The 21,778-nt window shown below is 44.9% G+C and overlaps 2 protein-coding genes across 2 annotated transcripts; one reads left to right on the top strand and one right to left on the bottom strand.

The window, feature by feature from the left end:
* Positions 1-2,121: 2,121 nt before the first annotated feature.
* Positions 2,122-8,677, bottom strand: LOC122932460. Its single transcript, XM_044286876.1, has 2 exons — positions 8,303-8,677; positions 2,122-3,494 (listed from the first exon to the last, which is right to left on the bottom strand). The coding sequence occupies exons 1-2, from the start codon at positions 8,673-8,675 to the stop codon at positions 2,902-2,904; spliced, it is 966 nt and encodes a 321-aa protein (XP_044142811.1). The 5' UTR covers positions 8,676-8,677; the 3' UTR covers positions 2,122-2,901.
* Positions 8,678-10,220: 1,543 nt separating this feature from the next.
* On the top strand, positions 10,221-20,527 carry LOC122933030 (protein kinase C theta type-like). The gene is made up of 6 exons (XM_044287764.1): positions 10,221-10,232; positions 16,321-16,574; positions 17,509-17,571; positions 17,719-18,270; positions 18,384-18,427; positions 18,571-20,527. The coding sequence occupies exons 2-5, from the start codon at positions 16,357-16,359 to the stop codon at positions 18,406-18,408; spliced, it is 858 nt and encodes a 285-aa protein (XP_044143699.1). The 5' UTR covers positions 10,221-10,232; positions 16,321-16,356; the 3' UTR covers positions 18,409-18,427; positions 18,571-20,527.
* The last annotated feature ends 1,251 nt before the right edge of the window (positions 20,528-21,778 follow it).

The following is a 21,778-nucleotide window of genomic DNA, read 5'->3' as shown; positions in this document are numbered from 1 at the left end:
AACGACTATCCCCAGCAAAAAATATTTTGCATACGGTGGAGGATGTCGGCGCGGTCCACATGCACCACAAAGGCATCCTACACAAAACGGAGCATTGTGCGGATGAAAATATAATCATAAATCACAGAAGAAATGCACCAAACGGATATGCCACTGACTATACTGGCTAGTCATAAATGCAGATATTAAAAGCTGGGGATAGTCGTTTGCTGCGGTCCACATGCGGTGGGACTGCTCCCCCAATGAAAAACACGCTACAGTGTTAGGGGTTGAGCAGCTCCCCCAGATTTGCCACTATATTTCTGTGTTTTTGTCTTGTTTTATATGTAGTGTATGTGCCTTTACCTGGCATTTAAACACTCTCCTTTGCACCTGGTAGCCTCCATCACATGGTCTGATATGGGTGTGGCTTACGGTCTTGCTTTGTTCACATTGCATTAGCTGTCCTGCTAGGCGGTTGTGTGGAAGCTTGGCTGTGAGCTGGATTACATCACCTTCAGACCTTGTTCACACCATAGTTAGCGTAGTGGTAGGACCCCTTGCCATGCTGAGAGCCGTGACGTGGTGCATGTGGGCTCCGATATCTTCCTGACAGGAATATATTGGCAAAAGTCTCAGCTTTTAATATCTGCATTTATGACTAGCCAGTATAGTCAGTGGCATATCCGTTTGGTGCATTTCTTCTGTGATTTATGATTATATTTTCATCCGCACAATGCTCCGTTTTGTGTAGGATGCCTTTGTGGTGCATGTGGACCGCGCCGACATCCTCCACCGTATGCAAAATATTTTTTGCTGGGGATAGTCGTTTGCTGCGGTCCACATGCGGTGGGACTGCTCCCCCAATGAAAAACACGCTACAGTGTTAGGGGTTGAGCAGCTCCCCCAGATTTGCCACTATATTTCTGTGTTTTTGTCTTGTTTTATATGTAGTGTATGTGCCTTTACCTGGCATTTAAACACTCTCCTTTGCACCTGGTAGCCTCCATCACATGGTCTGATATGGGTGTGGCTTACAGTCTGGCTTTGTTCACATTGCACTAGTTGTCCTGCTAGGCGGTTGTGTGGAAGCTTGGCTGTGAGCTGGATTACATCACCTTCAGACCTTGTTTACACCATAGGTAGCGTAGTGGTAGGACCCCTTGCCATGCTGAGAACCGTGACGTGGTGCATGTGGGCTCCGATATCTTCCTGACAGGAATATATTGGCAAAAGTCTCAGCTTTTAATATCTGCATTTATGACTAGCCAGTATAGTCAGTGGCATATCCGTTTGGTGCATTTCTTCTGTGATTTCTAAATACAGTGAGAAATAAGGGGGGGGGGGAAGATTTATGGAAACTGATTAAAAGAAAAACTGTCTTTGTTGCCCATAGCAACCAATCACAACACAGCCTTCATTTTTTCAGAACAGAATTTGATTTGTCATGAAAGCTGTGATGTGATTAGTTGCTATGGGCAACAAAGACAGTTTTATTTTTCTTAATTTATTTTTTTAACACTTTCGTAAATCTCTCCCAATGTGTTCAAACTGAGCTCCATATTTATGGAACACCTGTTCTGACATAGAAGTCGCAAAAAGTGGGTGAAGGCAACCTTTTTAAATTACTACTGTTTTGTTTTTAATAAAAATATTTTACCTTTATTAAAAAAGGTAAACTCATCAGAAATTTGGGGTGCCATGTTTTGCATTCTGTGTTGTCTGGGATTGCTTACCGTGAACCTGTGTGTGTGTGTGTGTGTGTGTGTGGGGGGGGGGGGGGGGGGGGGAGGTTAACATACCAAGTTTTGCTATAGAGCCCTATGAAATCTATGAAATCTGGCAGCACAGTCATCAGTGATGCTGCCCATGTCTTTCTGTATATCCGACAGGCTTACCTTGTGTCCACACCATATTTGGTTTACTTATTCCCCCCTTTATACATTGTTATGTGTCAGCCATGGGCGCTATTAGTGAGGCACACAGTATGGAAGCTGCTGCACTTGTCATAGCCCCAATGCATCCACCACAGAAATGCATGGTGCCATATGAGCAATTACTAAACTGGCATCACATTCAAATTAACTGATAAAATAAATAATAAATAAATAACACCAAACAAAAAAACTGTGGTATAAAATTGGCCGTGGTCCTTTATTAAGGGTTACATAAATAATACTGCTGATAATAATAATAACCATCAATAATTAAATAACCAAACAATAAATACTCATTAAATCTTCATTAAATTCCAGAATTGTCCCCCCAGCAAAGCTGGGTGACTAACCCCCCTCTAATTCGGGACCACGACTTTAAATGGGGAGGGTGGGCGGGACGACGTCCTCTTCTTACCAGGCTCCGCGGCGACAAGCCCCGGACCTGCTGCGCTCCTCATTAAATAGTTGAATTTCCCGCCCTAAACCTCCATCCACCAATCAGCAAGTGGCAGAAAACAGGTACCTCTACAACAGGTAGGCAACCAGGTACCAATCAGAATCCTCCAATAAATTCACCTCAGAATGCTGAAAAAGAACACATATTAACCCAGAGAAAAGGGCGGGAAAAAAGGGGGGGAAATTGGATGATTAAGAAACCACTACCCCCAATATGCTCAATGCCACCATGGTGGGCATTCCGTATACCCTTCATGCCCACTATCATGGTGCCATATGAGCAATTACTAAACTGGCATCACATTCAAATTAACTGATAAAATAAATAATAAATAAAACCAAACAAAAAAACTGTGGTATAAAATTGGCCGTGGTCCTTTATTAAGGGTTACATAAATAATACTGCTGATAATAATAATAACCATCAATAATTAAATAACCAAACAATAAATACTCATTAAATCTTCATTAAATTCCAGAATTGTCCCCCCAGCAAAGCTGGGTGACTAACCCACCAGACATGAGGGTATTAACCCACATGTCCCCCCCTAAAAACCACGGCCTTCTCAATCATGTCCTGCAAACCCGAATTAAATATATCAAGACCTATTTCTGACAGATGAACCAAATCATTCCGATAAAGACCTACAATAAAACCCTCTAGTTCAGTGTGTCTTAAGGACCACCCCCCCAATTTAGGAAGATATTTCTCTAGGCTCCTATTGGTTCTTTTCCTAATTTTCTCCATAAAACCGAGCTGCTCACCCTTCCAAATCAACCTTGGGATAATTTCAGAGAAAATCAGTGTAACATGCGGAAGTAATGATTTAATATGATCGAGATCACATTTCATCTGATCCAATAAATCTAACGTTCTAATTCTTCCTAAATCATTACCACCAGCATGGATTATTAGAACATCCGGTCGTGGCAATGACCTTAACTCACCTTTTAAAATCGGAATGATTTGGTACCATTTTAAACCCCGAAAACCTAACCAGAAAATAGAAACAAACAAAGAACCCATATAACTCTCTTTAGAATAATTACGCTCCGCAGCCCTTCTTTCTGCCCAGAACACGAAAGAATGACCCAGAATCCATACGATCATTTGTTCTGTACCTGAAAAAGATTTAATAAAATTAAAGTACCAGATTAGGTCTAACATATAACTTATATCTATTAGAATCCCAGCGACCAATTTTTTTAATTATCGCCTCATTTAATCCCAGGCCAGCGGCAACTGTTGCAGCCCCAATTCGGAAAGAATGAGACGAATAATTCTCATTAGATAAATCCAATAATGCTAAACATTTTTTAAGAATTGCATTGAATTGATATATTGTCAACACAGAACCATCTTCATGAATTAAAAAAGCACCGCCTCTCTGAGGCCTGACATCAAAAAATTCTCTAACTGTTTCAACTGGGCATAACGGTGACTCTACTAACCTTGCCAACTTAATCTCTCTCCCTTTCGCCAGCTGATCCGTTTTTGATTTTTTGATGAAAATTACGACTGAATTATTATATAAATTAATATCCTCAACCTCTAATGGTGACAATGACTTCCTATTTGCCGCAGCTAGTTCTCCTATCCGAAATGCCCCAAAAAATGATAACACAAATGATACTTTAAAAAGCATAGCTTCAAATTTTGAATAAGTGCACCCCTTTAATACCGATACTAGAGAACCAAGCAATTCAAATGTGATTGGTCGTCTAACATCGGCACTATTTAGGGACCTCCTGACCCCTTTCAAGAATTGTTTTACCACAAATTGATTCGAAAATGACTGACAACCTGCTAATTTAAAAAAGAACGAAACACCTGCAACTGTCAAATGCAACACAGAATAACCAAAACCTTCTTCTAATAAGGAGCAAAGAAATTGAAAAAATACATCTAACTCAAACAAAAAACATGAAACATTCCTAACTGAGCAAAATTGATACCACCTCCTCCAAGCCAAAGAGTATCCTTCCCATGTCCGAGGCGCTAATGACTTCTGAATGAACTTGCTGATTATATCCGGATAAGCTCCCAAACCCGATCCGGGCACGGAATTCCCACCTTCTCTGCTTGCGGCACTAGATGAAAAAATCTTTCCCACTGTGCGCGGGAAAGTGAATCAGCTATCTTATTTTCTTTACTAGGAATATATTTAGCTTTCAGCCAAACGTTCAACTCTAAACAAATATGAACTAAAACACGCAACAATCTAATAACAACTTCTGAATGAGACGACAAACAATTAATTGCAAACAACACCCCTTTATTATCAGAAAATATTAGTACTCTCCTATTCTTAAAAACATCACCCCAAATGACTAGCGCCACAACAATAGGAAATAACTCTAACAACACCAAATTCTTATTCAAACCTAACTCAACCCACCACTCCGGCCATGGTTCAGCAGACCACTGACCATTTAAAAATGCACCATAACCCCATGACCCTGAAGCATCAGTAAACAAACCTATAGATCCTGCCTCCTGAAATTCTGCTTGCCAAGCACAACAACCATTAAAATGGGTTAAGAAATCCTCCCATACTCCCAGATCGTCCCTGAGAACCCTTGTAATCCTAATATGCGCGTAGGGAGATTTCAAACCCTTAGTTGACATATATAATCTTCTAGAAAAAACACGACCTACTGGGATGACCCTAGACGCAAAAGCTAATACTCCCAACAAACTCTGCACTTCCTTCAACTGCGCCTTTTTTACCGAAACTATTTTCTTGATCAATAATAACGCCTTTTCCACCTTAACCATAGGAACAGGGCACACAAATTAATATGGTGTGGGGTGTACGTTCACTTACTAAATATCAAATCACAGCCTGACAGAACGTTTTAAACAAAAATAATAAATATTTTATTGAAAATTAGGGTGGGTATAGATAAAATCAGGCATACAGGAATCAGTAGTGTGGAGAGGGGTCTGTAATATACCATCCACAACTCTGATCGCCTGAAAAAAAATCACCAATTTATATGTGGCAGGGATCCAGTGTTGGAACACACTGATTGATATCCAGCCTCAATATATATGGTATAATGAGTACAACACCCAGCCTGGGAGTACCATATAAATGCAATGTTGTTGCAGCTGCTAATGGTGTAACTAGCAGACTAATCCTTGCATATATTAGTATTTACAGTCCATTGGGCCAGGTTTGCCCAGGAACTGCTCCCCTATAGGCTGAGCGAAGTACAACACGCTGTGCTGAAGCAGCGGCACTCGTGATAATATCACTGTAGTGGTGTGCCCTCTGCCCTAAACACAGCTGACACCAGTGCTACGCTCTACGCGTTTCAACATGCTAGGGTGACCGCATGTCTCATCAGGAGCGAGCTGCACTTAAAATCATGTGTCAGAATCTAAGCTCTGCACTGTAACGTGCATCTCTCGGCACTGTGATGGCCATGTGTGGCCAGCCGCACGCCGAGACTAAATAATCTAAGACCCGCCCCCATGCCAGTGAGTGCCGGCTCCAGCATCCAATCAGGGATCGAGACGCATCCTGTGATGCGCTCCCTGACGATGCCGTCGCTCTCTACAGCATAATGCCAGCATGGGGAGGAGCATCGCTATGCTCGCTTTGTATCAGGGGAACTCTTACAGTGCGGTCGCATACAGGCAAGTGACAGCGCTAGAATGAGGTGATCAGGGTATTCAGAGGGGTCAAAAGAGGAAAAGAGCAGCCATATATATACACCCAGTATGCAGCAGAATGAGCAACATGTTGAAGTAAAAATATCTGGCAAGGTACATACCTATTCATAAAGTGACATGAAAAATAACCTGAAGGAAATCTAGGGGCACTAAGCCATGATGCCTGTGAATTCTAGATAAAACATGCAAATGACAGTGCTTCATTAAGTCCCTTGGGGTATGTGGTGTCTAACTTAAAAATCCACTGCGTTTCCTTGCGGAGCAGTGACACATCAATGTCACCTCCACGGATGGATGGAGTGACATGTTCAATACCCTGGACGCGAAGCACGTCTGGATTGCCGTCATGAAATTCGCAAACGTGACGGGCAACCGATGTGTCGCGCTTGTTTTTAATATCCAAAAGGTGTTCGCCAACACGTCTCCGCAGCTCACGTCTGGTTTTGCCCACATATTGTACACCGCACACGCAGTTGATAAGATACACTACTCCCAATAATAACGCCTTTTCCACCTTAACCATAGGAAGCCTAACTTCCATATTCACTGAATCGATTACAATACCTAAAAATTCAATCACTTGACAAGGCTCAACTAACTTCTCCTGTGCTAATGGGATATTAAAATACTGACAGATCCGGATAAAGCCATCTAATAAACGTGAACACTCATTAAAAGAACCTACAAACAGAAAATCATCTAAATAATGTAACACATTAACAGAACCCAACTCTTTAATAACAACCCAATTCAAAAAGGAAGAAAACGATTCAAAATAAAAACACGACCAAGAAAATCCCATTGGCAAACACTTATCAAAGAAAAATTGCCCGTTGAACTGAAAACCTAAAGAATTAAAGCCTACAGGATCTATTGGTAACAAACGAAACGCTGCCTTAATATCCGCTTTTGCCATAAAACACCCTTTCCCTGCCGAACGGACTAAAGAAACCGCGTCATCAAAGGATGAATAAGTTACTGACGCAATCTCTTTATCCAACGAATCATTGAGAGACTCTTTGGCAGGGTATGACAAATGATGAATTAATCTAAATTCATTAGGATCCTTCTTTGGAACAATCCCCAAAGGAGATACCCTAAAATTAGGAAAAGGTGGAGAAACAAAAGGACCCGCTATCCTACCTTCCTTTAACTCTTTAACAATCTTACTTTCTACAACATCTAAGTGCTTATTAACTGATGGCAAATTATCATACACTAAACAACCTTTACCTGTAAATTTCGGAACGTAAAAACCATTAATAAAACCTTTAAGAATTAACTCCGCCTTCAGACGGTCTGGAAACAAATCTAACCATGGCTGCATTCTTACCCAATTCACTGGCGTCTGAGCTTTTTGAAAAATCTCTATTGGATTGAGTCTGTAAAACGGCTTGGTTTGATCTTTTAAAGCACCGAAAAAGGGGGTGCGCACCTGAACAAATTGAGCACTCATGTCGGTATCTGCAATTGCTCAGCCATCTACACGCCGACTCATTATAGGCGAAACAAAAACCTTTCTTGCTAACCGTACCAGACGCCACTGAATTAAACGGCCTAGTTTGAAAACCGCTTTTCTGCGGTAACATCAAACTAAGCCACAGTCCCACATCCTTTGAGCCCCACTCCATACCATTATGCACTGCTAATTTTTGCCGAAAAGTTTCATCATATGTAAACCAAGCGAGGCCACCGAAATTACGGTAAGCCTCCAGGATAGAATCCATATGCTGAAACAAACCAACACTGCTCTGAGGATGCTTTGCACAATAAACTGAAGCATAAATAAAGAAGGACTGCAACCAATTATTAAAGGATCTTGGCGCAACCCTTCTTCTATCCTCATCTTTTTCAAAACCTTTTTTCTCAACCTTAAAGGACTCTTTGGCGGAAGGGAGTAACGATAAAATATCGATATAATCCCTTCTCCAAATTTTTTCCTTTATAGATTGGGATAAATGAAACCCCAAAGGAGACCCGTCACACGTTAAGGCCTCCTTCAAGCAAGTTTCACTTATACCCGCACCACTATCTACAACTACCGCATTTACTGATTTATTAACACTTATATTATCAGCACCTGCATCAGCTGGAATATCCCTCCACACTGCTGCAGGCTGATCTACTGACACAGGCACACTAGCTGTAGCCCACTCAGAAAATAATTTAGCTAAACTATTCAATAACTTATTCTCATTTGTCCCTATGTTGGTAGGCAAAGCAAAACTCTGCCTACATATCTCCTCACCAGTCTCCGGTACCGGATCCATGCTGTGCGCGCTGGAGGCCGGCTGCGGCGCTCGACTCAAAACCCCAGGCTGCGATACCGCACACCTGGGGGAGGAGCGCACACTGCCACCTTTCTTGTTCTTTCCTTCAGACGGTGAGTACGCCCTCCTCGGCCTCTTGGTCCTCTTTGACATCCGGACTTCAGCGCTATGGGGAGCGCTTCTTGATGACCTCGCCGTCGCATCTTCCGTGACGTCACTACGCCGAGCGACGTCACTTACTCCCGCCTCCTCCTCTTCAGCTGACAGGCCGTCAGCCAAGCACCGCTGAAGCCACGCCTCTCCTCCTCTTGACTCGGCGCGCTGTATCAGCCTCTTCAGCAGCTCCTCCATTAAACCGGTAAGTCTTGTCCGCTGCCTTTAATATTCCGCCACCCAGGCCAGACCACTCTTCCTCCGCCTGAAGTTGCCGAACCTCCGGAACTCAGCGCCGCTAAAGCCTTTGCCGTCGCGCTGCTTCGCTGCTCACTCGCCCCTCTTCACAGCCGCCGCTCTTCACAGCCGCCGCTTCTTCACAGCTGCCGCTCCGCTTCTGCCTAGTAATGCCGGCACAGCTTAATAGCTCTTTTGCAGCTTATGCCGGCAATTCACCAGGGCTTCCGACGACGTCCTCTTCTTACCAGGCTCCGCGGCGACAAGCCCCGGACCTGCTGCGCTCCTCATTAAATAGTTGAATTTCCCGCCCTAAACCTCCATCCACCAATCAGCAAGTGGCAGAAAACAGGTACCTCTACAACAGGTAGGCAACCAGGTACCAATCAGAATCCTCCAATAAATTCACCTCAGAATGCTGAAAAAGAACACATATTAACCCAGAGAAAAGGGCGGGAAAAAAGGGGGGAAAATTGGATGATTAAGAAACCACTACCCCCAATATGCTCAATGCCACCATGGTGGGCATTCCGTATACCCTTCATGCCCACTATCATTATAGAGGATAAGCCATGAAAGACATGTATCCTCTATCCACAGGGTAGCTGGTAAATGTGTGATCTCTGGGGGTCTGACTGCTGGGACCCCAACCTACAACAAGAAGAGGGGTCCTGTGCCCTTAGTCTGAATGGAGAGCTGCTGACAGGTGCACACGACTGCTCTATCCAAAGCCTATGAGACTGACGGAGATTGCCAAGTGCTGTACTATCTCCGTCAGTCGCATAGACACGGAATGTAGCGGTACTGTGTATGAGTGACCACTCCATTCAAATGGAGGACACGGGACCCCCACTGACGACAAGAACCGGGTTCACCCTGTTATTAGGAGAATCCCAGCGGTGTATAGTGAAAAAACTCCACTACAGATAAGGTACAAAATATGGGGGAGATTCATCAAAACTGGTGCTAATGAAAACTGGCTTAGTTACCCCCTAGCAACCAATCAAATTGATCCTTTCATTTTCCAAAGGAGCAGTGAAAAAGGAAAGGTGGAATCTGGTTGCTATGGACAACTATATCTCCCCTTATATCTCTGATATTATGAGTATCAATGTGTTTGAGACACCACAGAAAGCATGAAATCACAGCTGAATTAATAGGAACAGATCATGAAAAGGGGGCAGTGACCCGGGGCCCTTCTCTCCCGTCTTTTTGGGTCCAGAATGTGCTATAACCATTTCTAAGCAGGAAGAAGATTTTTCGGGCCCCGCACACCAGCCCGAGGGCCCTGTGTAGCTGTCTGACTGTGTGCTCTGTGTGGCCCTGGCTGCTGTTCCCCCCTCACTCCTGTAATGTGGAACACAGGGGGGCAAATGTGAGGAGGCATCATTCTTCCTCCCTGGTACTTCCCCTGCACCGGCTGCTCAGTCAGTAGGGGGTGCCTTCTACACACATGGAGGACACAGGAAGGAAGCTCTGCCCCTGAAAGAAACCTGTGCTTATGCAGCAAGGGAGGAGGTAAGTGCTTACTATATGTGCCTGTGTGTGACTATAGAGGACTATATGGATGTGCCTGTGTGTGACTATAGAGGACTAGATGGATGCGCCTGTGTGTGACTATAGAGGACTAGATGGATGCGCCTGTGTGTGACTATAGAGGACTATATGGATGCGCCTGTGTGTGACTATAGAGGACTATATGGATGTGCCTGTGTGTGACTATAGAGGACTATATGGATGCACCTGTGTGTGACTATAGAGGACTATATGGATGTGCCTGTGTGTGACTAGAGGACTATATGGATGTGCCTATGTGTGACTATAGAGGACTATATGGATGCGCCTGTGTGTGACTATAGAGGACTAGATGGATGCGCCTGTGTGTGACTAGAGGACTAGATGGATGCGCCTGTGTGTGACTATAGAGGACTATATGGATGCGCCTGTGTGTGACTATAGAAGACTATATGGATGCGCCTGTGTGTGACTATAGAGGACTATATGGATGTGCCTGTGTGTGACTAGAGGACTATATGGATGTGCCTGTGTGTGACTATAGAGGACTATATGGATGCGCCTGTGTGTGACTATAGAGGACTAGATGGATGCGCCTGTGTGTGACTATAGAGGACTAGATGGATGTGCCTGTGTGTGACTATAGAGGACTATATGGATGCGCCTATGTGTGACTATAGAGGACTATATGGATGTGCCTGTGTGTGACTATAGAGGACTATATGGATGCGCCAATGTGTGACTATAGAGGACTATATGGATGCGCCTGTGTGTGACTATAGAGGACTATATGGATGTGCCTGTGTGTGACTAGAGGACTATATGGATGTGCGTATGTGTGACTATAGAGGACTACATGGATGTGCCTGTGTGTGACTATAGAGGACTAGATGGATGTGCCTGTGTGTGACTATAGAGGACTAGATGGATGTGCCTGTGTGTGACTATAGAGGACTATATGGATGCGCCTGTGTGTGACTATAGAGGACTAGATGAATGCGCCTGTGTGTGACTATAGAGGTCTATATGGATGTGCCTGTGTGTGACTAGAGGACTATATGGATGTGCCTATGTGTGACTATAGAGGACTATATGGATGTGCCTGTGTGTGACTAGAGGACTATATGGATGTGCCTATGTGTGACTATAGAGGACTATATGGATGTGCCTGTGTGTGACTATAGAGGACTAGATGAATGTGCCTGTGTGTGACTATAGAGGACTATATGGATGTGCCTGTGTGTGACTATAGAGGACTATATGGATGTGCCTGTGTGTGACTATAGAGGACTATATGGATGCGCCTGTGTGTGACTATAGAGGACTATATGGATGCGCCTGTGTGTGACTATAGAGGACTAGATGGATGCGCCTGTGTGTGACTATAGAGGACTATATGGATGTGCCTGTGTGTGACTATAGAGGACTATATGGATGTGCCTGTGTGTGACTATAGAGGACTATATGGATGTGCCTGTGTGTGATTATAGAGGACTAGATGGATGCGCCTGTGTGTGACTAGAGGACTATATGGATGCGCCTGTGTGTGACTATAGAGGACTATATGGATGTGCCTGTGTGTGACTATAGAGGACTAGATGGATGCGCCTGTGTGTGACTAGAGGACTATATGGATGTGCCTGTGTGTGACTATAGAGGACTATATGGATGTGCCTGTGTGTGACTATAGAGGACTGTATGGATGCGCCTGTGTGTGACTATAGAGGACTAGATGGATGTGCCTGTGTGTGGCTATAGAGGACTATATGGATGTGCCTATGTGTGGCTATAGAGGACTATATGGATGCGCCTGTGTGTGACTATAGAGGACTATATGGATGCGCCTGTGTGTGACTATAGAGGACTATATGGATGCGCCTGTGTGTGACTATAGAGGACTAGATGGATGCGCCTGTGTGTGACTATAGAGGACTATATGGATGTGCCTGTGTGTGACTATAGAGGACTATATGGATGTGCCTGTGTGTGACTATAGAGGACTATATGGATGTGCCTGTGTGTGATTATAGAGGACTAGATGGATGCGCCTGTGTGTGACTAGAGGACTATATGGATGCGCCTGTGTGTGACTATAGAGGACTATATGGATGTGCCTGTGTGTGACTATAGAGGACTAGATGGATGCGCCTGTGTGTGACTAGAGGACTATATGGATGTGCCTGTGTGTGACTATAGAGGACTATATGGATGCGCCTGTGTGTGACTATAGAGGACTATATGGATGCGCCTGTGTGTGACTATAGAGGACTAGATGGATGTGCCTGTGTGTGGCTATAGAGGACTATATGGATGTGCCTATGTGTGGCTATAGAGGACTATATGGATGCGCCTGTGTGTGACTATAGAGGACTATATGGATGCGCCTGTGTGTGACTATAGAGGACTATATGGATGTGCCTGTGTGTGACTATAGAGGACTATATGGATGTGCCCATGTGTAACTATAGAGGACTAGATGGATGCGCCTGTGTGTGGCTATAGAGGACTATATGGATGCGCCTGTGTGTGACTATAGAGGACTATATGGATGTGCCCATGTGTAACTATAGAGGACTAGATGGATGTGCCTGTGTGTGACTATAGAGGACTATATGGATGTGCCTGTGTGTGACTATAGAGGACTATATGGATGCGCCTGTGTGTGGCTATAGAGGACTAGATGGATGCGCCTGTGTGTGGCTATAGAGGACTAGATGGATGCGCCTGTGTGTGACTATAGAGGACTATATGGATGTGCCCATGTGTAACTATAGAGGACTAGATGGATGCGCCTGTGTGTGGCTATAGAGGACTATATGGATGCGCCTGTGTGTGACTATAGAGGACTATATGGATGTGCCCATGTGTAACTATAGAGGACTAGATGGATGCGCCTGTGTGTGACTATAGAGGACTATATGGATGTGCCTGTGTGTGGCTATAGAGGACTAGATGGATGTGCCTATGTGTGACTAGAGGACTATATGGATGTGCCTGTGTGTGACTATAGAGGACTGTATGGATGTGCCTGTGTATGACTATAGAGGACTGTATGGATGCGCCTATATGTGTCTTTAGAAGACTGTGGGAGAAATTTTTCAAAATAGGTGCAAAGGAAAATTGGCTTAATCCTTTCATTTTCCAGAGGAGTACGGAAAAAGCATAGTTTCTGAGCACTGACTACTCGGGACGCTGCACATGTCCCTGCAGCACAGCTAGGATCGTGCCCTGCAACCGCTTACACTCTGGCTTTGCCAGAGACACAGACTTGATAAAGTGGTCCCACGTACCCCGAAACACGTTGTCTTAAACAAAAAAAACAAAAAACAGATTTTATTGGACATCCTTTTCTGGTTGTGTTTTGCGCCTCAAACTATCTCCAATCAGCTCAACAATTTCAGTCAAGCCAACTCCCAACATCTACCATGCACACTTGGCTGTTCTTGTAACTCCCATAGAAGTGAAGGGAGGATTCTGGGAGTTGTAGTTTCAGAACAGCTGGAGGACTGGAGGGCCGGAGGGTGCTGATCCCCAGTAGACATGCTTACCGAATAGGCTCTGCTCCAGGAACACTCCAGATGCAGTGGGCCCACGGCTCGCCAATTTATGGGCAGGGCTTGCATAAGCCCTGCTTATTTTGGCCTGGGACAGCCCAAATTTGACAGGTCTGTCTCTGGAAATTAGGAAATTTGGGACTGTTGGCAAGTATGGCTGGGTTCACATCACATTTTATGTATACAAAACATGTATATGTTAAATGGATGCCCCTGACGGATGCCATACAGTGGCATCACTCACTATAGAGTAACATTGTATAAAACATGTACATTCATTTATATTTGTTATTGCTGGACTAATAGCATAGTGTACTACACTTTTGTATCCTTTTTTTGCCAAACATATTTGTTAAACATAGAGCATAAACATGATGTGAACCCGGCGTATGCTGTATGTGTGCGCTAGAATGTGAATAGGACATGTTGTGTCCACTCGCAGGGCTGTTTGGGGGGGGGGGGGGGGGGCCTCACTACACTCTGGATTTGGCGCCTCACTACACTTTACATTGCTGAGCTTTCCAGAATGGGATGACTGCAATGTACTGTAGAGCAGGATTTCTGCTGTACAATAGAGAGTAATGAAGACTTTCTGTATGCGGTATGCTGTCATGGCTGAGCAGCCTGAATTTTTCCAAGGAGAATGCTGGTAAGTAACTATACCATTAACTTATACATTCATGGCATAAGTTATTGGATACTACACTTCTGCATATAGCCCTGGATTCGGATTTATATTTTATTTTTTTCCGATATTGCCTTAAAACAAGTTTATAACCACAGCGCTTTAGGAGAGTATTACAGAAGTATCTCTCAACTTTTGAAATGCCCTAAGAGGTAAAAACAGCAGTACACGTTACACACTATGGCAGACTTTGTTGGCAGTAAGTCACGCCTTTTACTCCACCCAATACCTATCTATTCGTGCCCAATCCTGCCCTTCACCTTAGTGCCCCCACATAGTAGAATGCTCCTTGAGTGCCCCCTTCACAGTAGTGATGCTCCCTCACACAGTAGTTATATCCCCTTTGTGCTCACAAAGAGTAGTTTTGCCGTCTTTGTGCCCCTGCACAGTATTTGTCCTCCCACACAGCATTTAAGCCCCCATTGTGCCCCACACAGTAGTTATTTCCCCTTACTACTTCCACTTTGTGGAATGCCCTCCTTGGTATCCCCAAAGTTATTCCCTAATAGCTCCTTTTCATTTAAAATGCTCCCGTAGTGCCGCCATACAGTAGTCATACCCACTCAGTGCCCCCACACGGTAGTTATACCCAGTTAGTGCCCCCACACAGTAGTTATACCCAGTTAGTGCCCCCACACAGTAGTTATACCCAGTTAGCGCCCCCACACAGTAGTTATACCCAGTTAGTGCCCCCACACAGTAGTTATACCCAGTTAGTGCCCCCACACAGTAGTTATGCTCCTATAGTGCCCCATAAAGTAGTTATGCCCGCTTAGTGCATCTGCACAGTAGTTATGCCCTCATAGTGCCTGCACACAATAGTGTTGCCCCATTAGTGCCCCTTACAATAATATTGCCCACCTAATGCCCCCTTTACAGTAGTGAAGCCCCGTATTGCTAAAAAGGGTTGTCTCACTTCAGCAAATAGCATTTATCATGTAGAGAAAGTGAATACAAGGCTCTTCCTAATGTATTGTGATTGTTCATATTGCCTCCTTTACCACTTGGATTAAGTGGATTTTCCCATTTCATTATACACTGCTCATATCCAGAGGTTCTGACCACCCTTCAAACCTACAGTGGCGGCCATGCTTGCACACTATAGAAAAAAATAACACTGGCCTCTCTGGTAGTTGGGACCATTGGCGAGAACATAGGCCCGCATGCACAGCAGCTTCATTAGTTTAATTAAAGCCCACAGCTGTCCTTTTTACGGTTCCTGAACGTAGCACAGCCGCATCACAACTGTGATAGACCATGCCATGGTCATACCTTTAGTGGTTTACATGAGCCCCACCTATTTTTGGCCTGGGACAGCCTGTATTAGCAGCAACAGTCTCTTAAAATTAGGGACAAGCCCTGCAAATTAGGAGCTTAGGGACTGTTGGACAGGGGTGGATTGGCCATAGACCTTACAGAGAAATTTTGGGGAATGTATTTTGTGCTGCTGGTAGTATTTTCTGATGCATATTTGGCTCTGTTGGGGTGGTACAATATGACACAATATGGTATTGCTGGCCCTGCCTTACATCAATTTGGAACCAACTACAAAACAAGGCCACTTTTCGTATTTTTTCCAGGGCCACTTTAAGTTCCCAGTCAACCCCTGCTGTTGGTAAACATATTCATTTTATCCGGCTCTATTGTGCTCTGCTTCCAGTTGTATCAAGATGAGTAGATGTCAATCAGACTGTCCATCTGTGGGATGAATGATAGGCCATCCAGAAACTTCCCTGCCCTCATGACTACTACTTATGTCACAATTATCATCTGCTTCTCTTAAGCTGCATAATAGCCAAACCTTCACGCTTCATGCATGTTCTAACCAGCAGTCTCCATTTGTTTTCTTCAGGTAGTTCTGGCATCAGTCCCTGGCCACAACACCTACATGGCCATCAAAATGATCACCAAAAAAGGGGATAATGAAGATGCGCTAATGAGAGAGAGGCGGATACTCCTTGCGGCCAGAGACTGCCCATTCCTAATCCACCTCTATGCCGCACAGCAGTCTCAGGAGCGCACGTATTTTATTACGGAGTATCTGTCCGGGGGCAGCCTGGATGATTTGATCAGCATGTGTGGCTGCATGGACATCAGCAATATAAGGTGAGACAGAGGGAAAACACCAAAAATAGACCAGAGAGAGAATAAAAGCTAAGGTCAGGGGTGTAGCTAGAGCAGTGCTTCTCAAGTAGTGGGGCGCGCCCCCCAGGGGGGGGCGCCAGGCTCCGTGAATGTGGGCTCGTTCAGGGCCAGCCTTTGGGGTGAGCGGGCTGGGCGCCGGGCGGCCGACAGCTCGCAGTGTAATATGCGGCAGGGAGTGATGCTTTATTAATGAAGCAGGCGGCGCAGACAAGTGACGTCACTGAGGAACGCGCCGGCCGCCCGGCCCGCCTGCCGGCATTATACAGAAGAAATTCGGATATACGGTACTATTAGGAGTGAGGGTGGCATGTTTAATAACTTTAAACGGCGGCGGCGGGCACACGGAATCTGTGGATGGCACAGTTAAGGGGTGGGGGTCTGTGGATGGCACTGTTATGGGCTGGGGGGGGCACTGTGGATGGCACTGTTATGGGGTGGGGGGGTCTGTGGATGGCACATATATAACAGTGCCAGCCACAGATCCCCCTGTAACAGTGCCAGCCACAGACCCCCCCCCATAAGTGTCCGTCATCCACAGATCCCACCATACTATTTACAGTCGCGCGGGGGTGCGAAATGTTTTCTTCTTCCTAGCGGGGGCATGACAGAAAATAATTGAGAAGCACTAAGCTAGAGGAATGGTGGGTGCAGGATGACAGTAAGTCACCCTGATATGATCAGGGAATTTACATATAGTGCTAGGCCGCAAACTGAATCTCTTTCCCGGGTAATGGAAAACAATGCAGAAAATGGAGAGAATACTGCCACTGCTGCCATAAACAGTGTCTCTTCTCAGCGGGTGACCACACAGTATCCCATCAACTCACGATATTGGGGGATAAAAAATAAATAAAAAATGATGACATTGAAACTACTTTCTGTTCTCCCCCATCAGATTTTACACGGCAGAGATTGTGTGTGGCCTCCAGTTCCTCCATGGACGTAACATCATCCACCGGTAAGCAGAACTTTCTCTCTGTCTTCTTTACACGCTGGAAAAAAATGCACTCCTGAACAGCTATTCTTCTTGGTCTTTCAGTGACCCATCCCCGGTCTCTTCTATCACTGGGCAGATTTGTCATTCTTTGACTTGTTTTTTTTGCAGAGATCTAAAGCCGGAGAACATCATGTTGGATGCCGACGGCCACATCCGTATCATCGACCTCGGGCTGGCCCAAGATGGTGTCACCACCTCCGATAAGATCTATGGAGTGGCGGGAACCATCCATTACATGGCCCCTGAGATGCTTCTTAAAACAGGATATGGCGCAGCAGTTGACTGGTGGAGCCTGGGCATTGTGGTGTGCAGAATGGCAGGATGCCCCCCATTTTACAACGGCCCTGTCAGAAAAATGGCCCAGGACGCCATCATCAGTGAGAAGCCATATATTCCATCTTGGTTTGATGCAGACTTGAAAGATCTTGTCAAAAAACTGCTGTGCCAAAATCCTGAGAAGCGTTTGGGTGTGTGCGGGAACATCCGAGAGCATCCATTCTTTTCCACCATCGGCTGGGAGGAACTGGAGGAAAGGAGAGCACAGCCACCATTTACACCATGTGAGTCTGTTCTGGAGAAGCAACATCTGCAGTGGCCGGAGGATAAAAGAGCCCTTCACCCCGTGGCCGAATTTAACTATATGTCACCAAGCTGGGCCCGGTAAGATCCTCCTCTTCTGGGGATAACTCTCATCAGATTTTCTTCTTTACTTGTGTTCCTCATCATTGTTCTTTTCTTCTGTCTCTGTGAATGACCTTGTCTCTACTTCTTAGGTTGATGAGAACATCTGGACTGTGAAGGAATCCACGACCATCTGGTGAGTGGCCACTATACACACAGGAAACCTGTCAGCTCTAATATTAGATATTCTGAATGGTTGATAACTAAAGGGCTTTCGTTCCTTAGATAACAGCATATCCGGTATAAGATGTTGAGACATCTACTTCTTATGTCTTGCAGGATATACCCGTGCCTACTGCCCAGAACTTCATGCCTCCTGACCTCATATCTCTGCCATGTATGCAAGGCTGCCTTAAAAAAATCATCTCTCTCCTTACCATCTTCATTCTGCACCTTTGCCATTGTGTTGCTGCCCCAAGCACTTGACTTGACGTCCTCCACTCCTGGGCTGGCATCTGACATAAGTCCAGCCTGAAGATCCTCTACGCCTCCGGGAGTGGCCTGTGCTTAGTTTTCATCTGGTGAGATCAGGAACAGGAAAACCCCGGAGAAGCTATTATACCTGAACTCACCTGAGCATAGGCCTGGTATGTATAACACACATCACACACACACACATCACCCACACTATAGGATAAGTATAGGTACCCGCACATAGACACATAGTATACACACATAATATAGTGGCCATTGATCCTGGGATTTATTCTGATCGCCATATTTGGGGTCGGGAAGGAATTTTTCCCCCTTAGTTGAGGATTTGATCCACACAGGGGTTTTTCGCCTTCCTCAGGATCTACACGGCCTTAAATAAGTTTAGTATAATAGGTTATTAGGTAGCTCACATGTAATTAGCATAATATAAATAGATAAATAAATATTTCTACTTTTAGTGACAGTATAGTACAAACGTAGAAAATTTTACAAAAGAAGCTCTCACCTGCTCCCTGCTAAGCAAAGCACGGACAACAGCCCCTTGGCTTAGCTGTTCCAACGATAACCCCAAAACTTTAGAAATCCAGCTCAAAGCAAAAACAGGGGAATCTTTATTTCAGCGGTTAAAAACTTCCAGTAAAGGATATAATGCTACGCGTTTCAGACCTCTATTAATTCCGATCCTTCATCATACTACTTACTTGTTCCGCTCTGTACTAAGTTGCGGGCTGCGGCGGGCTTCAGTTAGGTGGCGCGCAAATCGCAATCCTGATACCCACCCAGTCCCAGCTGTGATGACAAGATAAGGAATAGAATTCAGCGCAGCGCAGCCGCACTTCAAATACAGGGAGGGCCCGACCGCCGCACTTAAAAAAATTAAAAAAACACTTTCGGGGCTGCGGAACCATTACCCCCCCCCCCCACCGCCAGGCCTGGTCGCACCTTCTGCAACCGTTACGCCACTGGAGTGGCCAGCGGGGCTCAAGAGGCAGCTGCCTTGGGCCCCCCAGAAGCAACTGGGCCCGGGGCAGCTGCCCCTTTTGTCCCGCGTTAAAGACAGCCCTGATTCTGATTACCATATTTGGAATCAGGAAGGAATTTTCCTCCCCAATATGAGGACTTCTGGCCTCACGGGAGGTTTCACCCTCCACTGGATCAATATGGCCTATTAAGAAGCTTAAAATAAAAGATATATGTAGGTAATGCATACATAATTTAACATACATATAGAAAAAATAAAAAAAAAATATATACAGTAGATTAGTAGAAAATATAAAATAAATAGTCTAGTTATTTTAGAATTTTTTTTTAGGCCTCAGCCTTTGATCCCGGGATTTATTCTGATTGCCATATTTGGAATCAGGAAGGAATTTTCCCCCCGACGTGAGGACTATTGGCCTCACAGTCGGTTTTTGCCTTCCTCTGGGATCAACATGGCCTATTATTAGTAGGTTTATATCTAGCTGACACATACACTATATAACAAATCTAGAAAAAAAAATACTAAAATATATAATTTATAATTCACATACACATATACACAGTAGGTTAGTAGGAAGTCTAAAATAAATAGTATAATCATCCCTCCCTCTCCTCCCCAATATCACATTGGTTAAGTATCAGCCCTTGATCCTGGAATTTATTCTGATCCCCATATTTGGGGTCTGGAAGGATTCTCCCCCACTGATATGAGAAAGACTCACGGGGGTTCTCTCCTTCCACTGGATCAACATGGCCTATAAATATGTTTAGTGTCTAAGATAAATCATTTAGATATACATATATAACAATTTCAAAATAATAAAATTTAAACTCCCCCCCTTTAATAAAATCTTTTACTCCCCCTTAAATATTTGTGTTTTTGTTTTTATTCTCTTGGACGATAGTAAGTGTCATATAGGCCTAATGTCTTGATGGGGTTGTCTGGTTTCCATTTCGTCTTCTACCTATGGAAAGATTTCCCCAAACGTGTATGTCATGTGTGAAGTCCAGCTATGGTGTGAACACAGCCTGAAACTGGTCGTCCATCTACAAGTGTCCAATTTCTCTCTTCCAAAGGAGGAATAAATCATCAGATGTTTAAAGGGCATCTGTCAGCAGATTTGTACCTATGACACTGGCTGACCTGTTCCATGTGTACTCGGCAGCTGAAGGAATCTGTGTTGGTCCCATGTTCATATGTGCCCGCATTGCTGAGAAACATGAAGTTTTATTATATGCAAATGAGCCTCTAGGAGCAATGAGGGCGTTGTCATTACACCGAGAGGCTCTGCTCTCTCTGTAACTGCTGCACTCTATGCACTCAGACAGGTCCAGGCAGGCATGATCACATTTACATGGCCCTGGTCAGTCAAAGTGCAGAGGGTGCAGTAGTTGGAGAGCTGAGTCTCTAGGTCAGGCATGCTTAACCTGTGGCCTTCCATCTGTTGCAAAACTACAACTCCCAGCATGCCTGAACAGCCTACAGCAGGGCATGGTGGAAGTTGTAGTTTTACAACAGCTGAAGGGCCGCAGGTTGAGCACCCCTGCTGTAGGTGTAACGGTAACACCCCTGTGTGAAAGTAGCCTGAGGCCCCTTTCACGTGCGGGTGTTTTTTCACGCAACAGTTCTGCGTTGCGTAAAAAACGCAGCATGTTCTATATTCTGCATTTTTTCCACACAGCCCTGGCCCCATAGAAGTGAATGGGGCTTCAGTGAAAAGTGCATTGCATCCGGAAGAAAGTGCGGGTGCAATGCGCTTTTCACTGATGGTTACTTGGAGATGTTGTTTGTAAACCTTCAGTTTATCACGCGCGTGAAAAACGCATCAAAGCGCATTGCACTCGCGCGGAAAAAACTGAACGCAGTCGCAGACAAAACTGACTGAACTTGCTGGCAAAATGGTGCGAGTTTCCCTGAACGCTCCCGGACCTAATCCGCCACGCTCGTGTGAAAGAGGCCTCATAGCTGCAGATCCTGAATCCATGAAACAGTCCATACGGCCATCATGTTTATCCTAGCTTTGCTCATACTCTGAGGAGGTGGACATTTGGTGGTCACAGTCTGTGACAA

Source organism: Bufo gargarizans, chromosome 3, assembly GCF_014858855.1.
Source record: "Bufo gargarizans isolate SCDJY-AF-19 chromosome 3, ASM1485885v1, whole genome shotgun sequence".
NCBI lineage: Eukaryota > Metazoa > Chordata > Amphibia > Anura > Bufonidae > Bufo > Bufo gargarizans.
Note: the sequence above shows the minus strand (reverse complement) of the source record. Positions and strands in the feature narration are given on the sequence as shown.

Bases quoted from the DNA above. Each gene is read 5' to 3' on its own strand.
- LOC122932460 (XM_044286876.1), bottom strand. From the start codon at position 8,675: ATGGAGGAGCTGCTGAAGAGGCTGATACAGCGCGCCGAGTCAAGAGGA. The intron at 3,495-8,302 runs GTGAGGAGATAT...AATCTTTTTCAG, and splicing joins GGATCCGGTACCGGAGACTG to GTACAGAACAAATGATCGTA.
- LOC122933030 (XM_044287764.1), top strand. From the start codon at position 16,357: ATGGCCATCAAAATGATCACCAAAAAAGGGGATAATGAAGATGCGCTA. The intron at 16,575-17,508 runs GTGAGACAGAGG...CTCCCCCATCAG, and splicing joins ATGGACATCAGCAATATAAG to ATTTTACACGGCAGAGATTG. The intron at 18,271-18,383 runs GTAAGATCCTCC...TCTACTTCTTAG, and splicing joins ATGTCACCAAGCTGGGCCCG to GTTGATGAGAACATCTGGAC.